The sequence below is a fragment of the Salvia splendens genome, chromosome 8, assembly GCF_004379255.2.
Source record: "Salvia splendens isolate huo1 chromosome 8, SspV2, whole genome shotgun sequence".
NCBI lineage: Eukaryota > Viridiplantae > Streptophyta > Magnoliopsida > Lamiales > Lamiaceae > Salvia > Salvia splendens.
In genome coordinates this window covers 3,828,997-3,847,983 of record NC_056039.1, presented here as the reverse complement: position 1 = coordinate 3,847,983, position 18,987 = coordinate 3,828,997, and the positions used below count along the sequence as shown (strand labels likewise).

Here is an 18,987-nt window from a genome sequence, read left to right as displayed (position 1 = left end):
GAGTTCATTCGGACATCATCAATAATTCATATATAGACTCTAGACATGTTGTTAGGACTCCGGTGTCCAAATAAAAGGACCAAAGGAGGTCAGATCAAACCTATTTATTTTTAGTTTTTTATTTTATTTGTGAAGGTGTGGGAGGCCAATTACTATTTGGGATCAAAATGGGGCCTTTCAGAATCATGCATTGTATATAAGTACAACCAATTAAATAAATAAATGATAAGATAGCAAGAAAAAAAGTTGAAAAGAGAGAGAGAGGGGTGAAGAACTAAGTGTAAGCATGCAACTTAGTTGGTAAAATGCTTATACTCTATCCAATAGATCAGGGGTTAGAGTCACTATGGGTAAGTGATGAACCGGTATTTATATTGTTATAAACATGAGTTTCTTTCTATGTACTTTCATTTTATTTATACACGCTATTTATAGTATTAAAGCTATGTTTGTAGGGATACTGAGTTGAAAGAGATGAATGAAATTGAAGATTAGTAATAGGTTAGGGCAATGCAAAAAGCAGTGATGTGGAATTCTGACTTTGAAGTTGTGGTCTTGAGCTAGTGGAATTCCCAAGTGTTTCAATTTATGGCATAAAATCAGACAACTCTTGGTGTTCAAAACAAAAAAGTTAGGTCTAATCATCAAACATAGGAACGTCGTTTGTCTATAGCACCAGATCTATTATGTAAATAACTAGTTTTGTACAGATAATCTTGCAATAAAGTAGTGATCTAGAGCAAGTGATCATTAAGTACATAACTAGAGAACAAATCACAGCCACAAGATCAAAAAATCAAGGGCTAGTATTAATACATGTGATTTTTGAATTTAAAGGAGAATCAGTTCCACTTCGCCTTTCACCGACTCCGACTCCGACTCCTTAATTATCTGCAAATCATCTTGGGCAACCGGAGATTTGAGATCCGACCCAGATGAAGGAGACTCGATTTCTGAGAAACAGAGTGTAGTCACGTTGTCGAAGAACGAGTCCGCGTCTTCGAGGAGGTGCTGGCGGATCAGCTCCAGCATGCGCAATGATGTGTTTGAGGCTGTCGTCATTTTCTGAGAAAATAAGTTTGGAATAAATGAAATGGGAAGCTTAAATATATAAATATGATGAAGCCTTGTGATTTTAAAAAGATAAGTACATAGTGTTTTGTCGAGACAAGGATGATGGCTGCATTGTTAAATATCTTTCGGAAAATAAATTATATAAATAATACTTTTCTAAATAATTTGGATTGGCTGGAATTGTATAATGACATGTGCAACAGTTGTTCGGTGGTAAAATGCAACAAGGCACATCGTTTTCGCAAGTGGGATATGAATATGATGATGGAATGTATATGACGGCTTCTGCCTAAACTCCGGTTTAAGGAATTTCATTGTTAATGTTTCGTTTTCTATTGTTTTTTCGGAGACTTCACTCTAACCTTAGAACGTATCACTCTAAGCATGTATTTACTTCACTATTGTGAACAAAATAGATCACTATAAGAAAATATCACAGAGACTTCACTCTAATTTTGGAACACATCATTCTAAGCATGTACTTATGTACTTCACTGATGTTAACAAAATAGATCACTATAAAAAAATAGCACAGATACTTCACTCTAGCATTGGAACACATCACTATAAGCATGCACTTACTTCACTGATGTGAACAAAATAGATCACTATAAGAAAAAGCATGCTTACAGGGATGTTTCTTTGATATTTCCTTATAGTGATCTATTTTGTTCACATCAATGAAGTAAAAACATGCTTAGAGTGATCTGTTCCACGGTTAAATGATGTTTCTGTGATATATGCGTATAGTGATCTATTTTCTTCATATCAGTGAAGTAAAAACATGCTTAGAGTGATGTGATCCACGGTTAAGTGATGTTTTTGTGATATATGCGTATAGTGATCTATTTTGTTCACATGAAGTAAATACATGGTTAGAGTGATGTGTTCTAAGGTTAGAGTGAAGTCTCTTTGATATTTTCTTATAGTGATCTATTTTGTTAACATCAGTGAAGTAAGTACATGGTTAGAGTGATGTGTTCCAAGGCTAAAGTGAAGTCTCTTTGATATTTTCTTATAGTGATCTATTTTGTTAACATCAGTGAAGTAAGTACATGCTTAGAGTGATGTGTTCCAAGGCTAGAGTGATGAGGAGTAAAAATGACAATTGTTTGTAATTGTATTCCCATTTGATCAAAACCTAAAAAGGTAGAGTTGGTCTTCCTTTTTCTTTTTGTCTATATTACTGTACAATTGCAAGTTGCAATTAACATCCCCATCTGAATCCCTTTCCCAACCACATTGATTCGACACTCATTGTTACAAAACATTAATAATCCTTTGTTTCTTGGCACAATCCAACCCCATGATCTCCATCTCCCTCGTCCTCTTCCCACTACCGCACTAAAAAATATTCAACCCAAACAGCCTCACCATCTGAACCCGGTTCGAACCGCCCCTCACTTTCCAATCAATGTATAGCTGCTTATCCGGCCCCGTCGACCGCTCAAAACTCACCACATCCCCTGCCCGCAGCTCCTTCTCCTTCACGAACCGGCTCCACCCCTTCGCCAGCAATAGCTCTGGCTACTATTCCAATACGAATACCGGAATCTCCACACTTTCCCATTCCTATCTTCCAAATTCAGCAACACTCCTTTACTACTAATGTTTCCGTTTTGGAAAGGGAAGTGTTTCTCCGCGTGCTGTTTTGGTATCACAAGCCGGTTCAGTTTCCCCACGTCGCTCGGCGTCACCGCCTTCTCGAATAGCTGCTCGTGTGCCTTCGCCACCACCGTTGAAGCGAAGAGATTTTGGCTTGGGGAGATACGACCACCGCCGTCACAGCTGAAGCTGCAAATAAACTGTCAATACAAGTTTATTTCCAAAAATATCCCTATGCTATTTTTATTAACTAATAATTTGTACTTTTATTAATCATTAGATTAAGATAATATGTGGCTGGGATTTGTTCTCTAGTTGTACACTTAATATTAGTTATACTTTGATCACTCTCCTTTATTATATATATATATATATATATATATATATATATATATATATATGGATGTATTCATTTCCTTTTTGTATCTTTTCTCCTATTTCCTTCTTAATCTCAGCTCCACGATTTTGTCATCCGACGGTTAGATTGGTGCCACGTGTCATTTAATAATGCAGATTTTCAGTTAAATAATGCACACCAACTAATACTGCACCATTATAGTGTAATAATGCAGATTTTCAGTTGAATAATGCACACCGACTAATAATGCATCATTATAGTGTAATAATGCAGATCATCTAGACCGTTGATGAATGAGATCTAACGGCACATATTAAGAAGAATAAAGGATCTAAGGGATGAATAGGAGAATAACGCTTCCATATATATATATATATATATATATATATATATATATATATATATGAAAATGATCAATACAAAATTTGATCTCAATACAAAATCCAGACCAAATCCTGACCATGAGATTTGACAATCCAATGGTCAATAATTAAATAAAAACACGGAGGGTCATTGTAAAGCAGTTTTAGGTCATATAATAAACTTTGGGTTTGAGGTCATGTTAAGATCATTTCATGTCATCATTACTATAATGACGTAAAAATAAGCTTACAATGACCTAAAAATGACTTTTGTATGCTTGGTTCTGCATTTTTGTATTAAGAATGGTTTTGCATGGATCAAAACCCTAGGAAAATGATCAATACAAAACTTGATCTCAATACAAAATCCAGACCTAATCCTGACCATGAGATTTGACAATCCAATGGTCAATAATTAACACAAAAACACGGAGGGTCATTGTAAAGCAGTTTTAGGTCATATTATAAACTTTGGGTTTGAGGTCATGTTAAGATCATTTCATGTCATCCTTACTGTAATGACGTAAAAATAAGCTTACAATGACCTAAAAATGACTTTTGTATGCTTGGTTCTGCATTTTTGTATTAAGAATGGTTTTGCATGGATCAAAACCCTATATAGGATTGTGAAAATATATATATATATATATATATATAGGGTCTTGTTAGGTTGAGATTTTTTAGCTTAATTGAGAATTGAGATGCATTTTCAGCCACTCATTTTGAAATGTCAACTGCAAGTAGATTATGTCAACTAAGGGGTATTATCGTCATTTCATTTCAATAGCCAGAATATCAAATGTCAACAACTCGTATTAAAATGTCAACAACTAAAAAAAATTTAATTTTTTTAATTTTTTATTTTTTTTTAATTTTTTTAAATTTTTTTTTAAATTTTCGCGCGATGTCAACTACTGAGACATTATGTCAACTACGATGTGTAGTCTGCACATCAAATGTCAATAGCTCTGCACATCAAATGTCAACAGCTTATAATTGACATTATATATGTGTAGTTGACATGAATTGTATATGTAGTTGACATTATATGTGTGTAGTTGACATGAATTGTATATGTAGTTGACATTACATGTGTGTAGTTGACATGAATTGTATATGTAGTTGACAAAAAATAAAAAAAAAATAAAAAAAAATAAATAAAAAAATAAAAAATCGAAAAAAAATAATTTTTTTAAAAAAAATAAAAAAAATATTTATTAAATAAAATATATGATGAAATTACAAATATGCCCTTTCACAATTAATTAATGTAAAAATATTTTCCATGTGGCAAATTCTGGACCACTCATTTAATAAAAATGAGTGGCTTATAATGCATCTCAATTCTCAATTAGGCTAAAAAATCTCAATTGATCACAACCCTATATATATATATATATATATATATATATATATATATATATAAAATGCTATTCAAAAACTAATTAGCTTAACAGTGTATATGAAGTGAACTGGTACTAGATAGTAAGGGAGTACTAGATAGTAAGGGAGTACTAGATATTACTATAACGATGATATTTTCGTTCAATCATAGACATAAAGAGCAAAATATTATCCACATTTGACTCGGCACGGGTTCTAAGAAATGTGAAGAGAATTGAGTTGAAAAAATTGGCGGAATGTTGGTTCCACAATTATATACTAGTTTTGTCATAGAATGTGAGTGTTATGAGTTAGTGGCAAGTGAACTCTATTTACTAAAATGAAAAAAAACAAAACAAAGCGGACAACATTTTGCGAACGGATTGAAATGACAAAAGTGAACAATATTTCACGGACGTTGGGAGTATTTTTTTCGGACACAAACTAGGCACCAAGCCACTTACAATTAGAAACATATAATGGGAAAAATGGTTGTGAATAAATAGAACCGTATTTGCTCAAATTGATTCAATTTTAATCGCAAGAAAAAGCCATCAACACATCCTCACAACCAAAAGTAAACACTAATTTATTTAATGGATAAAAAACCAAAGAAGTAATCACCTACATAATTGCCTCATGTGATAGGACATTAATCACATCCCTATGGACACAAAACCATTTACATTTCGACAACTCACATCCTTGTGAATAAAAATGCTCTTAAATCCTAGTAGTAAGTACTGCTACTATTTAACACTATTGACATTTATTATTATTTTTCTTTATGACATATACTTCTAAGTTTTAACTAAATATATCACGCATACAACAACTCTTAAATCTTAAGCATAAACATTATTTATGTTTATTATTATTTCTTTATTATTTGAGTTCTAATTAAATATATCTTACATACAATAGCTCTTAAATCTTAAGCATTTAACGCTATTTAGATTTATTATTTAGCAAAGTCATTAGTAAAAATTATATATAAAAATTACTTAATTAAAGTAAAAATAAAACGAAAACATGGCATAATTTAATTAATATGTTGAGTAATAATAAAAAGATACATAATTTAATTTCTAAATAATGAAAATTACATAATCTAAAAAATATTCAAAAAATTAATTTTTATTAAAACATTGCATAATTTAATTAATATGTTGAGTAATAATAAAAAGATACATAATTTAAATTCTAAATAATGAAAATTACATAATCTAAAAAATATTCAAAAAAATTAATTTTTATTGTTTAAAAAAATTGTTATTAGAAAATGAAAATAGAAAAGCCATATGTCAACTTGACTGACTAACCAATTCGTGTGCTTAGGCACAAATTCAAAAGAAAATTCGTTTGCCTGACATTCTACATCAACGTGATTAAGGTGCTAAGCACCTAACCGCGTGCCTATTCTCACCCAGAGCACCGGGATGCACGTGCCCTCATTAAATAACTAGAGATCTTCTAATTAAAATTGCCAATTAATTCATATATTGTCGTGGTTGGTTGGACACAACTTAGATATTGTTCTCTTCCATTTAATAGTTTCAAGGTTTGAGTCATCACGAGGAAAACAATGAAGTACTATTGATATTTTAGAAAAAAACTTTAAATTTCTTTTCAGGTTGCAAGTACAATACTATCTCACACAACAATTATTCACACGTAGATTCTCATGTTTCCAGCAAAGATCTAATTAAAGAAAACTAGTTTAAATGCTCCATAAATATTTTTTTACTTTACCTAATTCTCAGTAACACTTTTGTTTCTTATACAACAACCATAACGATTAACAAATGAAACATTTTAAACGTTGAGCTGGAGTTGATGCATTTTATTTAGACACTAAAATTAAGAAATACTACGTATTTAATGGGTTAATTGGAGAGGAATAAAGTAGATAAATGAACAATAGATAAATACTAATTGAAGAGAGGCTATTTTTTTTAACAAAGAATAAAGTAAACGTATTGATTTGTACCGTAAGAGAAAACAAGTCAACTATACAGACGACAAGAAAATGAATGCAAGTCAACTGCTTCCACCACTACCTCCTCCAATCTATACTATATCCGAAAATAATTAAATGTATTGGTTTTTATCGTAAAAGAAAATAATTCAACTGTAGTGGATGAGCGACCAAAAGAATGAATACGAGCCATACTCTTTCGACCGTACTACCTCCATTTTGCCCCACTTCCGGAAATAATTAATATTATCTTTTTGGTTTCATCATTCCTCTTGAATAAAACATGATATCTACTGGCTCAGAAGCTTGCAGATAAAAATTACTCTTATAGCTTTATGAATTAATTAGACATAAATATAATCCCCCAATTATTAAAGTGGCACAAAAACAGGTAGTAGGCAAGAATATATGATGGCAGGCAATATATAGATAAAGTAGTGAGTTTGACATGACTAGAAATGGATCCAATTAAATGTCCACTGGTAGTCAACCTTTAGCTTTTCCAAAGAGCTCCAATGGAAGTTGATGTAGATAGAGTATTAGTGGGGAATCTCAATCTCAACAGCATACATACATAAAGTCATTAACACATAATTAACAACTCTATATATAACACCCTATAGCCCAATGTAGTTGCTCTCATTCAACAAAAACCCTAAATTATTACTTACTTCAAAGATGGAAGAAGCACAAAAGCAAGATGAAGGAGGGTGGCTGAATTTGAGTGTGACTAGCACTACTAGTCCTCCTCTTCCAATAGAAGCAAGGAAGACGTTCCCGTGCAACTTCTGCAGGCGTAAATTCTACAGCTCGCAGGCGTTGGGAGGGCACCAGAATGCTCACAAGAGGGAGAGAGGTCTTGTCAGACATTATCAGACAGGAAGGATTGTGATGGCAAGATCACTTGGTGTACAAGCTCACTCTCAGATTCACAAGCTGCCTGTGTCATGCCGGGCTGAGGAGGGAAGGCCGGGCCATGGATTGGGAGGTCATATCTTGTATGAAGCAGCGGATCATGCAGTTTGGCCGGGGAGTTTCAGATTCGGACATCAACAGGCGAAGAAGGAGGACGAGGAGGAGGAGGAAGTTCTTGATTTGAATCTTAAACTTTGAAATTATTTTAGTATGTTGTAAGAATTAAGATTACTTATAGTATTTGAGTGATGTAACATGTACTCAGTCAATATTTTAAATCTATTGAAATACTTCAGAATTGTAGATGTTGCACATTTTTTTTCTTTGTAGGATCAGTGCCCTTAACAGTGTATACTCCATTATTTAATCAAAAACAAACTCCATGCTATATATTGGTTGAAATCCCTCTTTGTTAGAAATCATCACAACCAAAAATTTGAGGCTATGGATATTAATTAAGAAACTAGAAGTTGGGAAGTCTGAAAATGATGGGAAGTCAAGAGAGAGAAAAAAAAAGTTGTGAATGAAAACGACAATGAAATGGCTGGATTTGAGGGTTCCACACCCCACAATAATTAATTATTCAATTCACACTCAGCTTAGTTAATGAAATAATTTGATTTGGGTCATGACAAATTAGGAATCATGCATTCAAAGAAATGAGTGTTATGTTGAGAGTGACATTCATTGTTAATCACAATCTATTTTAATTAAATCTTTCACATGTTAGCATTTTTGAATTTCAAGCCTTCAACTCTTCTTAATTAGACCTTATTGCATGTGCATTTTGAGGAACAATAACTCAATGGGGCAACTACACTTTGTCGTCTTCTCAGCATACAATTTTTTTGAGGTGGTCCGAGCATTATTATTATTGATCAATTTTATTTTTGCTATAGTCATTCTCTATAGATAATTTAATTGTTATAGAATAGGTGTATATTTGAAATTAACATAATTTTATTACATTTTCTTTCAATATTACCAAGCCGAATTATACATAGAAATTCGAAAAATTTAAAAAATACAACCTTAACATATACTGTAATTGAAAAAGAATAACACTACTGCTCAGAGAAGCCATCATTTTTTTTATAATATTGGTATCGAATAATATAACTGAAGATAAGACTCAAAAGAGGCGATTTACGAAAAAAGCAAAAAACTATTGCCTTCAAAAAGATTTAAGATAAACCCCTTATTACATTAGTGGGCCCCAACTTGCTCTTATCCCACCATTAATGGTTTCTTTCCTATAACTCCAAATAGGAAACAACCTATTCATTTTCCCTCTTTTACCAACACAACTTTTATTCCTCACCTTTTTTTTCTTTCTTTTGATGGAACATAAGTTCTTACCCTCAAGTACCAAAGCTCTTCATTGCACTATATTTTAATCTTTTTTAATAAAAAGGAGAGGTGAGGTCTCTCTATATTGTATCTTAATTTTCATAATCTGTATCTTTAAGTATAGTTTCTAATTTTCAATTTAATATTTTAAGTCATTAATTCGAATATTTACCCAGTAAATTTGAATCTCTATTTATTTAAGTATAGCTGAATTTGGTGGTGAAATTATGGTTACTTGTGGTTGAATGAAATATTGACGTGAGTGTTAACAATTGGAGTTGTGGCTAAATTTGAGGTTGAATATGTGGCTATGTTGTTAATGATCTTATAAATAAATTATTTAACTTTATTATTTATTTTATCCAAATTTATAATTTTTTTTATTTTAATTTATTCGATATAGAGTTTAATTTTTTCGGCGGCCCTTTTTAGGTCCAAGCCCAGAATGAATGCAGTATGTAAGCCTAGTACATTCAAATAAAACAAATACGGAATACTACATTTATTTTATTTAGTCTCTCTCTCTCTGTAAATCTAGTATTCAAATGATAAATAGATAATTTCATTTATTTAGTCCCTCTATTTTTGTAATTATAATTGGCTCAACACTTTACGTACTAATATCTTCGAACTACTAAATTTTTATTCGTTCTGTATTGATCCCAAATTCTAAAGCTCAAGTTCTCAATTTAAAGTCTAAAATATTTAAATAATCCGATCCTCCATATATACTGATATTGTTTGAGATCATTAATTTGTAATCATATAATTTCATGACATTAGTACGCGGCGATAAAATTCGCATAGGCATCAATAATATAACAATACATATCAAAATTCAACAAATGGAATCATGAACCGTGAATTGTAAAATTTGAAATGATGAGGTTTTCACATCTATATTGACTTAAATTAATCAAATTGTATTTTTTTATTTATTAATTTCTATTTTAATTAAACCTTTTACAGCCAAGAGTGCATACCTAGTAATCAATTTAACCCATGAGAATAATCGATGTTCAAATAATTCTATCACCACACGATATTTCTTTTTGTAGATCCCACTTCTTATATTTTGTTAGATTTTATTTTTTGCAAATCCCACTTTTTATATTTTGTTATATATTATTGTACTCCAAAAGCGAATTCCTACCCCAAAAGGCTCTACCCCTCGTTCCGATAAGTAAATCAAAGTTTAATCTAAGTCTAAATATTCACACTGAAATAATCATATATCTAATGCGTACAAGGAGTCACCATAATGGATGAAACTACTATCATATTGCCATTGTTGAGATTCGATTTTGAGATTTAGCTTGTGGAGACTCCCTCTCTTCTTCATTTCCTTTTTTAATTTGTCTCATTCAAAATGTTCACTTTCTATATTTAGAAATAAATATTTCTTCTTTCTCCTCGTTAAAATATTCAACTAGTACTTTTACCCTTTATTTACTCTAGTACTTTTTTCTATCTACTTACTCCATCTAACATTCCTAAAATTCTGTACCACTACAAAATATGGATATCTTGAATAGGATGAAGTAAGTACTTAATTACCTCCTTGAAAATTATCTACACTATCCGCACACATGTATTTTATTTTTATTTTTATTATTATTATTTGTTGCACTATTGAATTTTGTCCCAAATTTTGTGACAGAAGTTTATGTTTCACGTGCTCGGTAAATATTTTGAATTTTAACCACAATTAAAAGTTTTCCATTTATTATATTTATTAATAATCAGTTTCATATATTTATTCAAATTGCAATATTTTTTAGATTAAAATTAACTTATCAAAACTCTTAAAATTATATAATTTAAATAAGAAAACTACATTGTTTAAATTCTTGAAATTAATTAATTAAAGTCAAAATTAAATTAGCCTCAGTTAATCGGTAAGATACCCTTTTTAGAGTAGGTAATATAGTTAACAAAATGAATCGGATTTTATTTGAACAAATTTGCCTTCTTTTTTAAGGAACAAATTTAATTAATTTCGTACGATAATATTTTTTCAATTAATTAAACATGTAGTATGATCTTTCTTTTTCTGTATATCTAATGCGAAACATTAATCTCGTAAGTATCGACACATATATATTTAGATCCTTTTCACACGTGTTTACAAGTTTCTGAATTTACATGCGACATCTTACAAAGTTGTTCCAGAGTCACAAGATATGTTACAGTAATATAATATCCCGATTAATTATTAAAAATTTAATTTAATATAGGCATAATTTTATTATATTAAGGATTTTTGAAAGAAGAAAATGACTGATCATGGAATACTCTGCATCTGCAATGAATGAATGTCTTGTTTTATAGCAAAAGCAGCATCTGAAATATACCCCACTTGTTTCCTATATATGGCCGAGCAAATAGTCTATCATCAAAAAATATTATAGTCATATTATGGAAGGAATTGGAAAAAAAAAGAATGAGTGAAGCTTACACTTTAATAATTGGCGTGGAAAATTGTGGTAGGTAACACAAGCTTCTCCTCAAAATAACGAGTCTAAATAATTTAGATTGATGCACGACACTGTAATTTCTTTTGGTTTAAATCAAATATATCTCACGGTGAACCCAATAACTATTTTTCGTGCCGATATGTAAGCACCTCAAAAGATAAGGCAACTGACCCAAGAATTTAAAACTGCTTCATACTCAAAGGTAGAAATCCATCATCTGACCAATCAATTAAGGATGGACGAGTTTCACACCACTCGACCACATCCTTTGGGTTGATACACATAAAGGTGTGAAAAAAATACCAAAATACCACACTTACCATACTGAAAATACCAGTTTTTCGGTATACCACAATTTTCGGTACGGTATGATATCATACCGAAAGATTTCGGTACGTTAACAACATCAATTTTCCTATACCGTAGTATACCGAATATTCGGTATATATCGTAGATTCAGTATACCGAATCCTTGGTGCATACCGAAAAATCGGTTTAGGTTGAAATATTATGTAATGATTATATTATTTTTAATATATTTATATTTAAAATAGAAAAAAGAAATCTCGAAAAATCCAAATTTGAATATTTTTTATATAAAATAGTTTTTTTTGCTTAACGATATTATGGTATACCGTACCGTACTTCGGTATCGTAAAATTGCAGTATACGAAAATAACGGTATCAAAAATTGACTATACTGAATTTTTGGTATACCAGATTGCGGTATACCAAAAATTTGGTATGATATCGGTATGGTATTTTGTCGTACCGCAGTTTTTGGTACGGTATGCGATATGACATTCTCGATAAGATATATCATACCGACCTACCCCTAGATATATTGTTATTTTAGTATGATAACTAATAAATATAGAAAAATCTTTAAACCACCTACCCCTAGATATATTGTTATTTTAGTATGATAACTAATAAATATAGAAAAATCTTTAAACCACCTTCATATCTTGATTTTTTTTCAAAACAAGTCTTTGTTAATGTTTAAATCTTTGATTTTTTTTCTCTTCATATTTTTATTACAAAGATAATAACTACTCCCTCCGTCCACGAAAAATAGAACACATTTGTCATTTTTGGTTGTCCACGAAAAATAAATCACATTTAAAAAAAGAACGTTTTCAACAACTTCTCTCTTACTTTTTCCCCTTCTCTCATACTAATGATATGGACCATACATTCCACTAACACTACTTCTCTTTAAATTTTTTTCCTTCTCTCTTATTTTACAAATTCCACATTAAAACCCGTGTCATTCACAATGTGTCCTATTTTTTGTAGACAGAGTGAATATGAATTTTGTTCAAAATCCTATAGTCCCATTTAATGAAATTTGAAAATAAAATATTAAATTACTAAATTTTAGCTTTCTCAATTATTTCATTTATGTACAAGGTGAGGTCTTTGGTGATGTTTAGAAAAACATTGTTTAATTTCAATAAGAAAACAAAACAAAACAAATATTTATTTTAATGAAATAATATCGTTTCAAGTTGAAAGACGCCATTTTAAATACAAATATAGGACAACTGAAAATAATTGAAATGTTGTTATTTCCAAAACATTACGGTACTAACTAGATGTTTAACAAAGTTCGTGATTGAAATGATTAGTATCTTTTAGTATTAAATCTCAAAAAATGTTCAACTATCCTTATATATATCTCGAGAAATATTTACTCCCCATATATAATACCATACCAATACCACAATGAGATGAAACACCCATGATCCTATCCACAATATTGTTCTAGTCTTTGTGGCGATTTTCCGTATGAGTATAAAACTCAGAGAAAACGTGCAAAAATAAAACTCTTAATTGTCTACTTTAAATTTATGATAGACTAGAATTTAGATAAGAGAAGTCCACAATTACTGTTCCTCAAAATAAGTGTTTGGTCTGAGCAAGAAATTGCTAATTAATTACGTGCATAATCATGCATTGATGCCTTTGTAAAATATGCCTAATTTACTTTGAATTTTGAGTAATTTTCTAATGCAACATCGCTTTCAATATTAAGATCAATTATGGTATTTTTCTAGTGCAACGTAACGTAGCTTTCAATATTCAAATTAAGTTGTTATCCCTATTTTTTTTGCATTATCTACTAATCAGTTTTACAAGCTGAACACGTTATTATTTTAGATTTTTTGTGATTTATTTTGAAATCGTATCTATTTGGTTAACTAATGAACTATAATTGAACCAAATCAAGGTTATCATTTGAGTGATTTGGTTCGGATCAAGCAAAAATCCATGACTACATCTATATATAGCACTTAAAATTGAGATTAAGTACATATATAATCTCAATATATATAAAGTAATATATCTAGACCACCAATAATTTCATACTTTTACCTCCACTAAGAAAAAACCAACCGGTCTACATAAATATTTTTTGGTACCCCCTCCGTCCCTGATTAATTATCACTCTTTTTCATTTCGATCCGTCCCTCAATAATTGTCACACTTCATTTTTACCATAAATGGTAAGTAGGTCTCACGTTCCACTAACTCACTTCACTCATATTTTATTATAAAACCAATATAAAAAAGTGGGTCTCACATTCCACTAACTTTTTCAACTAATTTTTCTTTACATTTCTTAAAATATGTGCCCGGTCAAAGAGTGGCAATTAATAGGGGACGGATGGAGTACTATTTATGTTGGACATAGGACATGATAATGGTCGTACAGATATTGTCTGAGCCAGACTGCATGTCACTGTTGTTGATAGTAGTCAGCGGTTGAGCTAAAAAATTAAAATTAATTTAGGCGATAAAAATGTGGAGTGGTATTAGTGTATGAGAAATTTTTAGTGTTGAGAAGGGGCTTTGTTAGAATAAATTAAAATAATGTATGAGAAATTTTTAGTGTTGAGAAGGGGCCTTGTTAGAATAAATTAAAATAAGTAATCCCTTCGTCCCGCTAAGATAGACACACTTCTTAATCGACACAAGATTTTAGGAATTGTTAATTAATATAGTTTATTGAACTGAAAATAGTGAGTGTAATTATTAAATGGAGAGAGAAAGAGAGTTGAATATTTAAGTAGAGAGAGAAGAAAGTGGTTGAGTGTATTAATTGAAGAGAAAAAATTACTATAAATAGAAATATGTCATTTTTGCTAGGACAAATTAAAAAGTTGAGTGTAACATCCTAGTTGGGATGAAGGGAGTATAAGAGCATCTCCAATAATAGGCGAGCGATCGGCTCGCCGATTTTTGGCGCTCGCCGGTCTGCTCGCCGAACTATTGCAGCCGGCGAGCGCCAAATCAGCGAGAATTTCGGCGAGCGCACGCCGATTCCTGGGCGCTCGCCGATCCGCTCGCCTCTATTGCAGCCTCCCGATCGGCGAGCGGATTTTTGATTTTTTTATTTATTTTCGGAACTCTATATATACGCGATTTGCAAGTCATTTTCATTCGCACCACTTGTTTGAACGAGTACTTTCTCTATCTTAATTTCTGTACAAGAGCAACAACGGGAAATTGATTTTTTATTTGACTTTTTTAATTACTTTTAAAAATTTTAATATTATTATTGAATTTTCACGTATATGTATCGTAAATTTAATTTTGTATTTTGTTTGATTGTTTAATTATTTGTTTTTAGTGCTGATGATGTGGCTGGACTATTGCTTGTCTAGTTGCTTGTTCTGTTGATGTGGCAGGAGGAATTTAGTGCTGCTGATGTGGCAGAGGAGTTTGTGGCTGGGCTATTGCTTGTCCACGAACTGTTGTGGAAGCTCTAAAGTAAGTAAATTATAGGAGTAGTAGTACATGTGAATGAATATATGAGAGTTGATGGAACACAGTCTTATTACCAATTACTCACATCTTAGACATAGTTAAAAGAGTTCGCGATTTTTAAACATATTTGTAGTATTTCTTATGTATTTTGAACTTCGAACCACTAATTTTAGGTTATTTTTACATCTTTCAGAGTTGAATCCAATTTTACAAATTTAATTTAAATTCAAATTGTTTTAATGTTCATCCTGTTTTTACACCTGATTCTTTTACTCCATAAAATTGACTTTTATTTTCATTGACTTCCCTTTTGACGAACTGGCACAAGATTGGCCTGACGTGGCATAGTGGCCCCACCTGTTCCCTTTGGCTAGTACACAGCGGGCCCGGCATGTACACTATCCCCCCTACACGACCCCACAAGACTTACGTCACTCCGTCCCATCTCACGCATAGCCTGACGTCATGCCATAATTATGCTCCCAACTTTTGTTGTATAAATAGAGTCGAATCCCCTTATCCCAATCTCAATACCTCTCTCTCCTTCATACATACTCTCCTCCAAAAAGCTCAAAACAAATTCAATGGCAGCTGACTCAACTGTGAAAAACGCAACGGCTCTTCAGTTTATCGAAGAGATGACGCGAAACATAGACGCGGTGCAGCAGCGCGTGCTCGCAGAAATCCTGGCTCAAAATTCGGAAACGGAGTATCTCAAGGGTTTCGATCTCGGCGGCGCCACCGATCGGGAGGCGTTCAAGTCAAAAATCCCGATGACCACCTACGAAGATATCCAGCCGTTGATTCAGAGGATCGCCAACGGCGACCGCTCTCCGATCTTATCCGCTCGCCCCATCTCTGAATTCCTCACCAGGTATATAAAGCCAAAAATTTGGCATTCATGCATTATTTTCTCTTTTGAAGTTTTTATGTTTGGTTATGATTGGTTGATTGTTTTTACGTTTTTGCAGCTCTGGAACTTCAGCCGGTGAAAGAAAACTGATGCCTAGCATCAAGGAAGAATGGGATCGCCGTCAACTTCTATACAGTCTTTTAATGCCTGTTATGGACCAGTAAGTAGGAGTATATAATAGTACCATTAATTAATCCCTCCGCCAGTAATACAAGTTTTAATTTTTTTAAATGAGTTGAAAAGGTTAGGGCAAACTTTGGTTTAATTGTACTCCTTAAAATGGAACAGATATGTGAAAGGAGTGGATGAAGGCAAGGCGCTCTACTTCTACTTCATAAAGGCCGAGACCAAGACACCGAGCGGGCTACTAGCCCGACCCGTGCTCACCAGCTATTACAAAAGCCACCTCTTCAAAAACCGTCCTCACGACCCGTTCAACGTCTACACCAGCCCGAACGAAGCAATCCTCTGCGAGGACAACTCCCAAAGCATGTACGCCCAGATGCTCTGCGGCCTCTACGACCGCCTCCAAGTTCTCCGCGTCGGGGCAGTCTTCGCCTCCGGCCTCAGCCGCGCCATCCGCTTCCTCCAGCTCAACTGGAAGCAGCTTTCCCACGACATCCGAACCGGCTCGGTCAGCCCGAAATTCACCGACCCGCCCCTCCACGAATGCATGGCCCGGATCATGCGGCCCGACCCGGAGCTCGCGGATTTCATCACACGTGAGTGTGAAAAGGATACGTGGAAGGGGATTGTAACTAGGATTTGGCCTAATGTGAAGTATCTTGATGTCATCGTCACCGGCGCCATGGCTCAATATATTCCGACGCTGGATTACTACAGCGGCGGACTGCCGAAGGCGTGCAGCATGTACGCGTCTTCAGAATGCTATTTCGGGTTGAATTTGAAGCCAATGTGCGACCCGTCGGAGGTGTCATACACAATCATGCCAAACATGGGATATTTCGAGTTTTTGCCCATCGGCGGCGGCGATCTCGTTGATCTCGCCGCCGTGGAGGTGGGGGAGGAGTACGAGATTGTGGTGACCACTTACTCGGGGCTGTGCCGGTATCTCGTCGGCGACATTCTCCGGGTGACCGGATTCCATAACTCGGCGCCGCAATTCCGATTCGTGCGGCGGAAGAACGTGCTTCTGAGCGTGGATTCCGACAAGACGGATGAGGCGGAGCTGCAGGCGGCGGTGGAGAAGGCGTCGGAGATTTTAACGAAGATGAGCGTGGTGGAATACACGAGCTATGCAGAGACGAAGACGGTGCCCGGGCATTATGTGATATACTGGGAGCTGATGGGGGGTGGGGCACCGCAGGAGGGGGTGATGGAGCGGTGCTGCCTGGCGATGGAGGAGGAGCTCAACGCGGTGTACCGGCAAGGGAGGGCGGCGGACGGGTCGATCGGGGCGCTGGAGATTCGATTGGTGAGGAGTGGCACGTTTGAGGAGTTGATGGACTATGCACTGTCTAAAGGGGCTTCGATCAATCAGTATAAGGTGCCGAGGTGTGTTAACTCGGCGCCTATTGTCGAGCTGCTCGATGCGAGGGTGGTGTCGAGCCATTTCAGCCCCGAGGCACCGCGGTGGAGCCCGGAGCGCCGCTTCTGAGGAGTTGGTTCGAATGGATTGGGAATAAGAGCTACTTATGTTTAAAGCTACGATGTTTGTGTTTTTACCATTATATATATATTCCTAATTGTCTTGCGTTATATGGTTAATTAATGGAGTATTTCATTATTGTTTGCTTCTTTTTTGGTCCACAGGGTTCAAAATTGTTAAATTTGATGAAGGGTGGTATTGCCAAATTAAAATTATGGAGATATTGATCACATTAAAATTTTATTAAGGGGTATATTGTTTTCATTTAAAATATATATTGGAGCAGAAAAGCAGAAAAAAGAGAAGTGAATTAAGGGCATGAAAAAGGTTGCATGTAAAAAGAATATAGAAGTACTCCACAAATTAGTTAGATTTCCGTATTTGAAAAGGAGATCATTTTTCCATGTTTCTTATATAGGAATTGGATGTGCCCCTTACGCTAATATATTACCATGATCTCTAGTATCTACCGATCACCTGCAGCCACTACTTAACAAAAGAGATTAACAATTTAAGATCAATTATAGATTATTTTCTTCGAAAATACAATAGTTTCAGACATCAATTAGTAATTTCTTTTCAAGAAGCAAAATTTGTCCTCATGTTTGATTAATTGAAAAAGACTTAGGTACGCGCTACCGCAACTTGGGCGTACCTCTATTCAAAGCATAATATTGATGACATTAACTATAAATACGCTTAATATTCTAATGCGCTTATAATGTTTTATACGCACTTGAGACTAATCCCCTTATAACAAAGGGATTTCGGGAAGCAACTGAATTCTAGATTTATAAATGTATAATCCCAACATCTTTGTTTAAAATTTTAACTTATCTCTTATAACAAAAGTAATTCCCGGAACCTGCTGATTTCAATATTTTTTCATAGCAAAACTCAAAATCTTTACAACGGGCCATGCCCTTGGGCTCAAATAATCCAAAATCACTTTTTCGGGCTTGGATTCCCATGCTGGAAATGCCCCTCTACTTTTACTTTTGTTTTGTTCCATTCTTATCTGGAACTGTTTTTTCAGGACATAAATTTATTTTTGTTGTTCAATTCTTATATATGGTATTTTTAGAATTGTTCACAAAATGAAAACTCAACCATCAATGCAGTTTTACACAATGAATGATCATGTTGATGTATTGAATATAATGGAGTAAAATTTTATATTGGGGGAGTT

At 33.7% G+C, this 18,987-nt stretch overlaps 2 protein-coding genes across 2 annotated transcripts; both read left to right on the top strand.

Annotated features, from left to right (window-relative positions):
- The first annotated feature begins 7,328 nt into the window (after positions 1–7,328).
- On the top strand, positions 7,329–7,931 carry LOC121744248 (zinc finger protein 4-like). Its single transcript, XM_042137727.1, has one exon. It carries the CDS (start codon positions 7,439–7,441, stop codon positions 7,871–7,873), a length of 435 nt encoding a protein of 144 aa, XP_041993661.1. The 5' UTR covers positions 7,329–7,438; the 3' UTR covers positions 7,874–7,931.
- Positions 7,932–15,833: 7,902 nt separating this feature from the next.
- Positions 15,834–17,890, top strand: LOC121745457 (probable indole-3-acetic acid-amido synthetase GH3.1). Its single transcript, XM_042139372.1, has 3 exons — positions 15,834–16,150; positions 16,248–16,349; positions 16,478–17,890. Exons 1-3 carry the CDS (start codon positions 15,861–15,863, stop codon positions 17,805–17,807), a joined length of 1,722 nt encoding a protein of 573 aa, XP_041995306.1. The 5' UTR covers positions 15,834–15,860; the 3' UTR covers positions 17,808–17,890.
- The last annotated feature ends 1,097 nt before the right edge of the window (positions 17,891–18,987 follow it).

Excerpts from the sequence above, each read along its gene's own strand:
- LOC121744248 (XM_042137727.1), top strand. The coding sequence starts at position 7,439 with ATGGAAGAAGCACAAAAGCAAGATGAAGGAGGGTGGCTGAATTTGAGT.
- LOC121745457 (XM_042139372.1), top strand. The coding sequence starts at position 15,861 with ATGGCAGCTGACTCAACTGTGAAAAACGCAACGGCTCTTCAGTTTATC. Across the intron at positions 16,151-16,247 it reads ATCTCTGAATTCCTCACCAG|CTCTGGAACTTCAGCCGGTG; the intron begins GTATATAAAGCC and ends ACGTTTTTGCAG. Across the intron at positions 16,350-16,477 it reads TTAATGCCTGTTATGGACCA|ATATGTGAAAGGAGTGGATG; the intron begins GTAAGTAGGAGT and ends AAAATGGAACAG.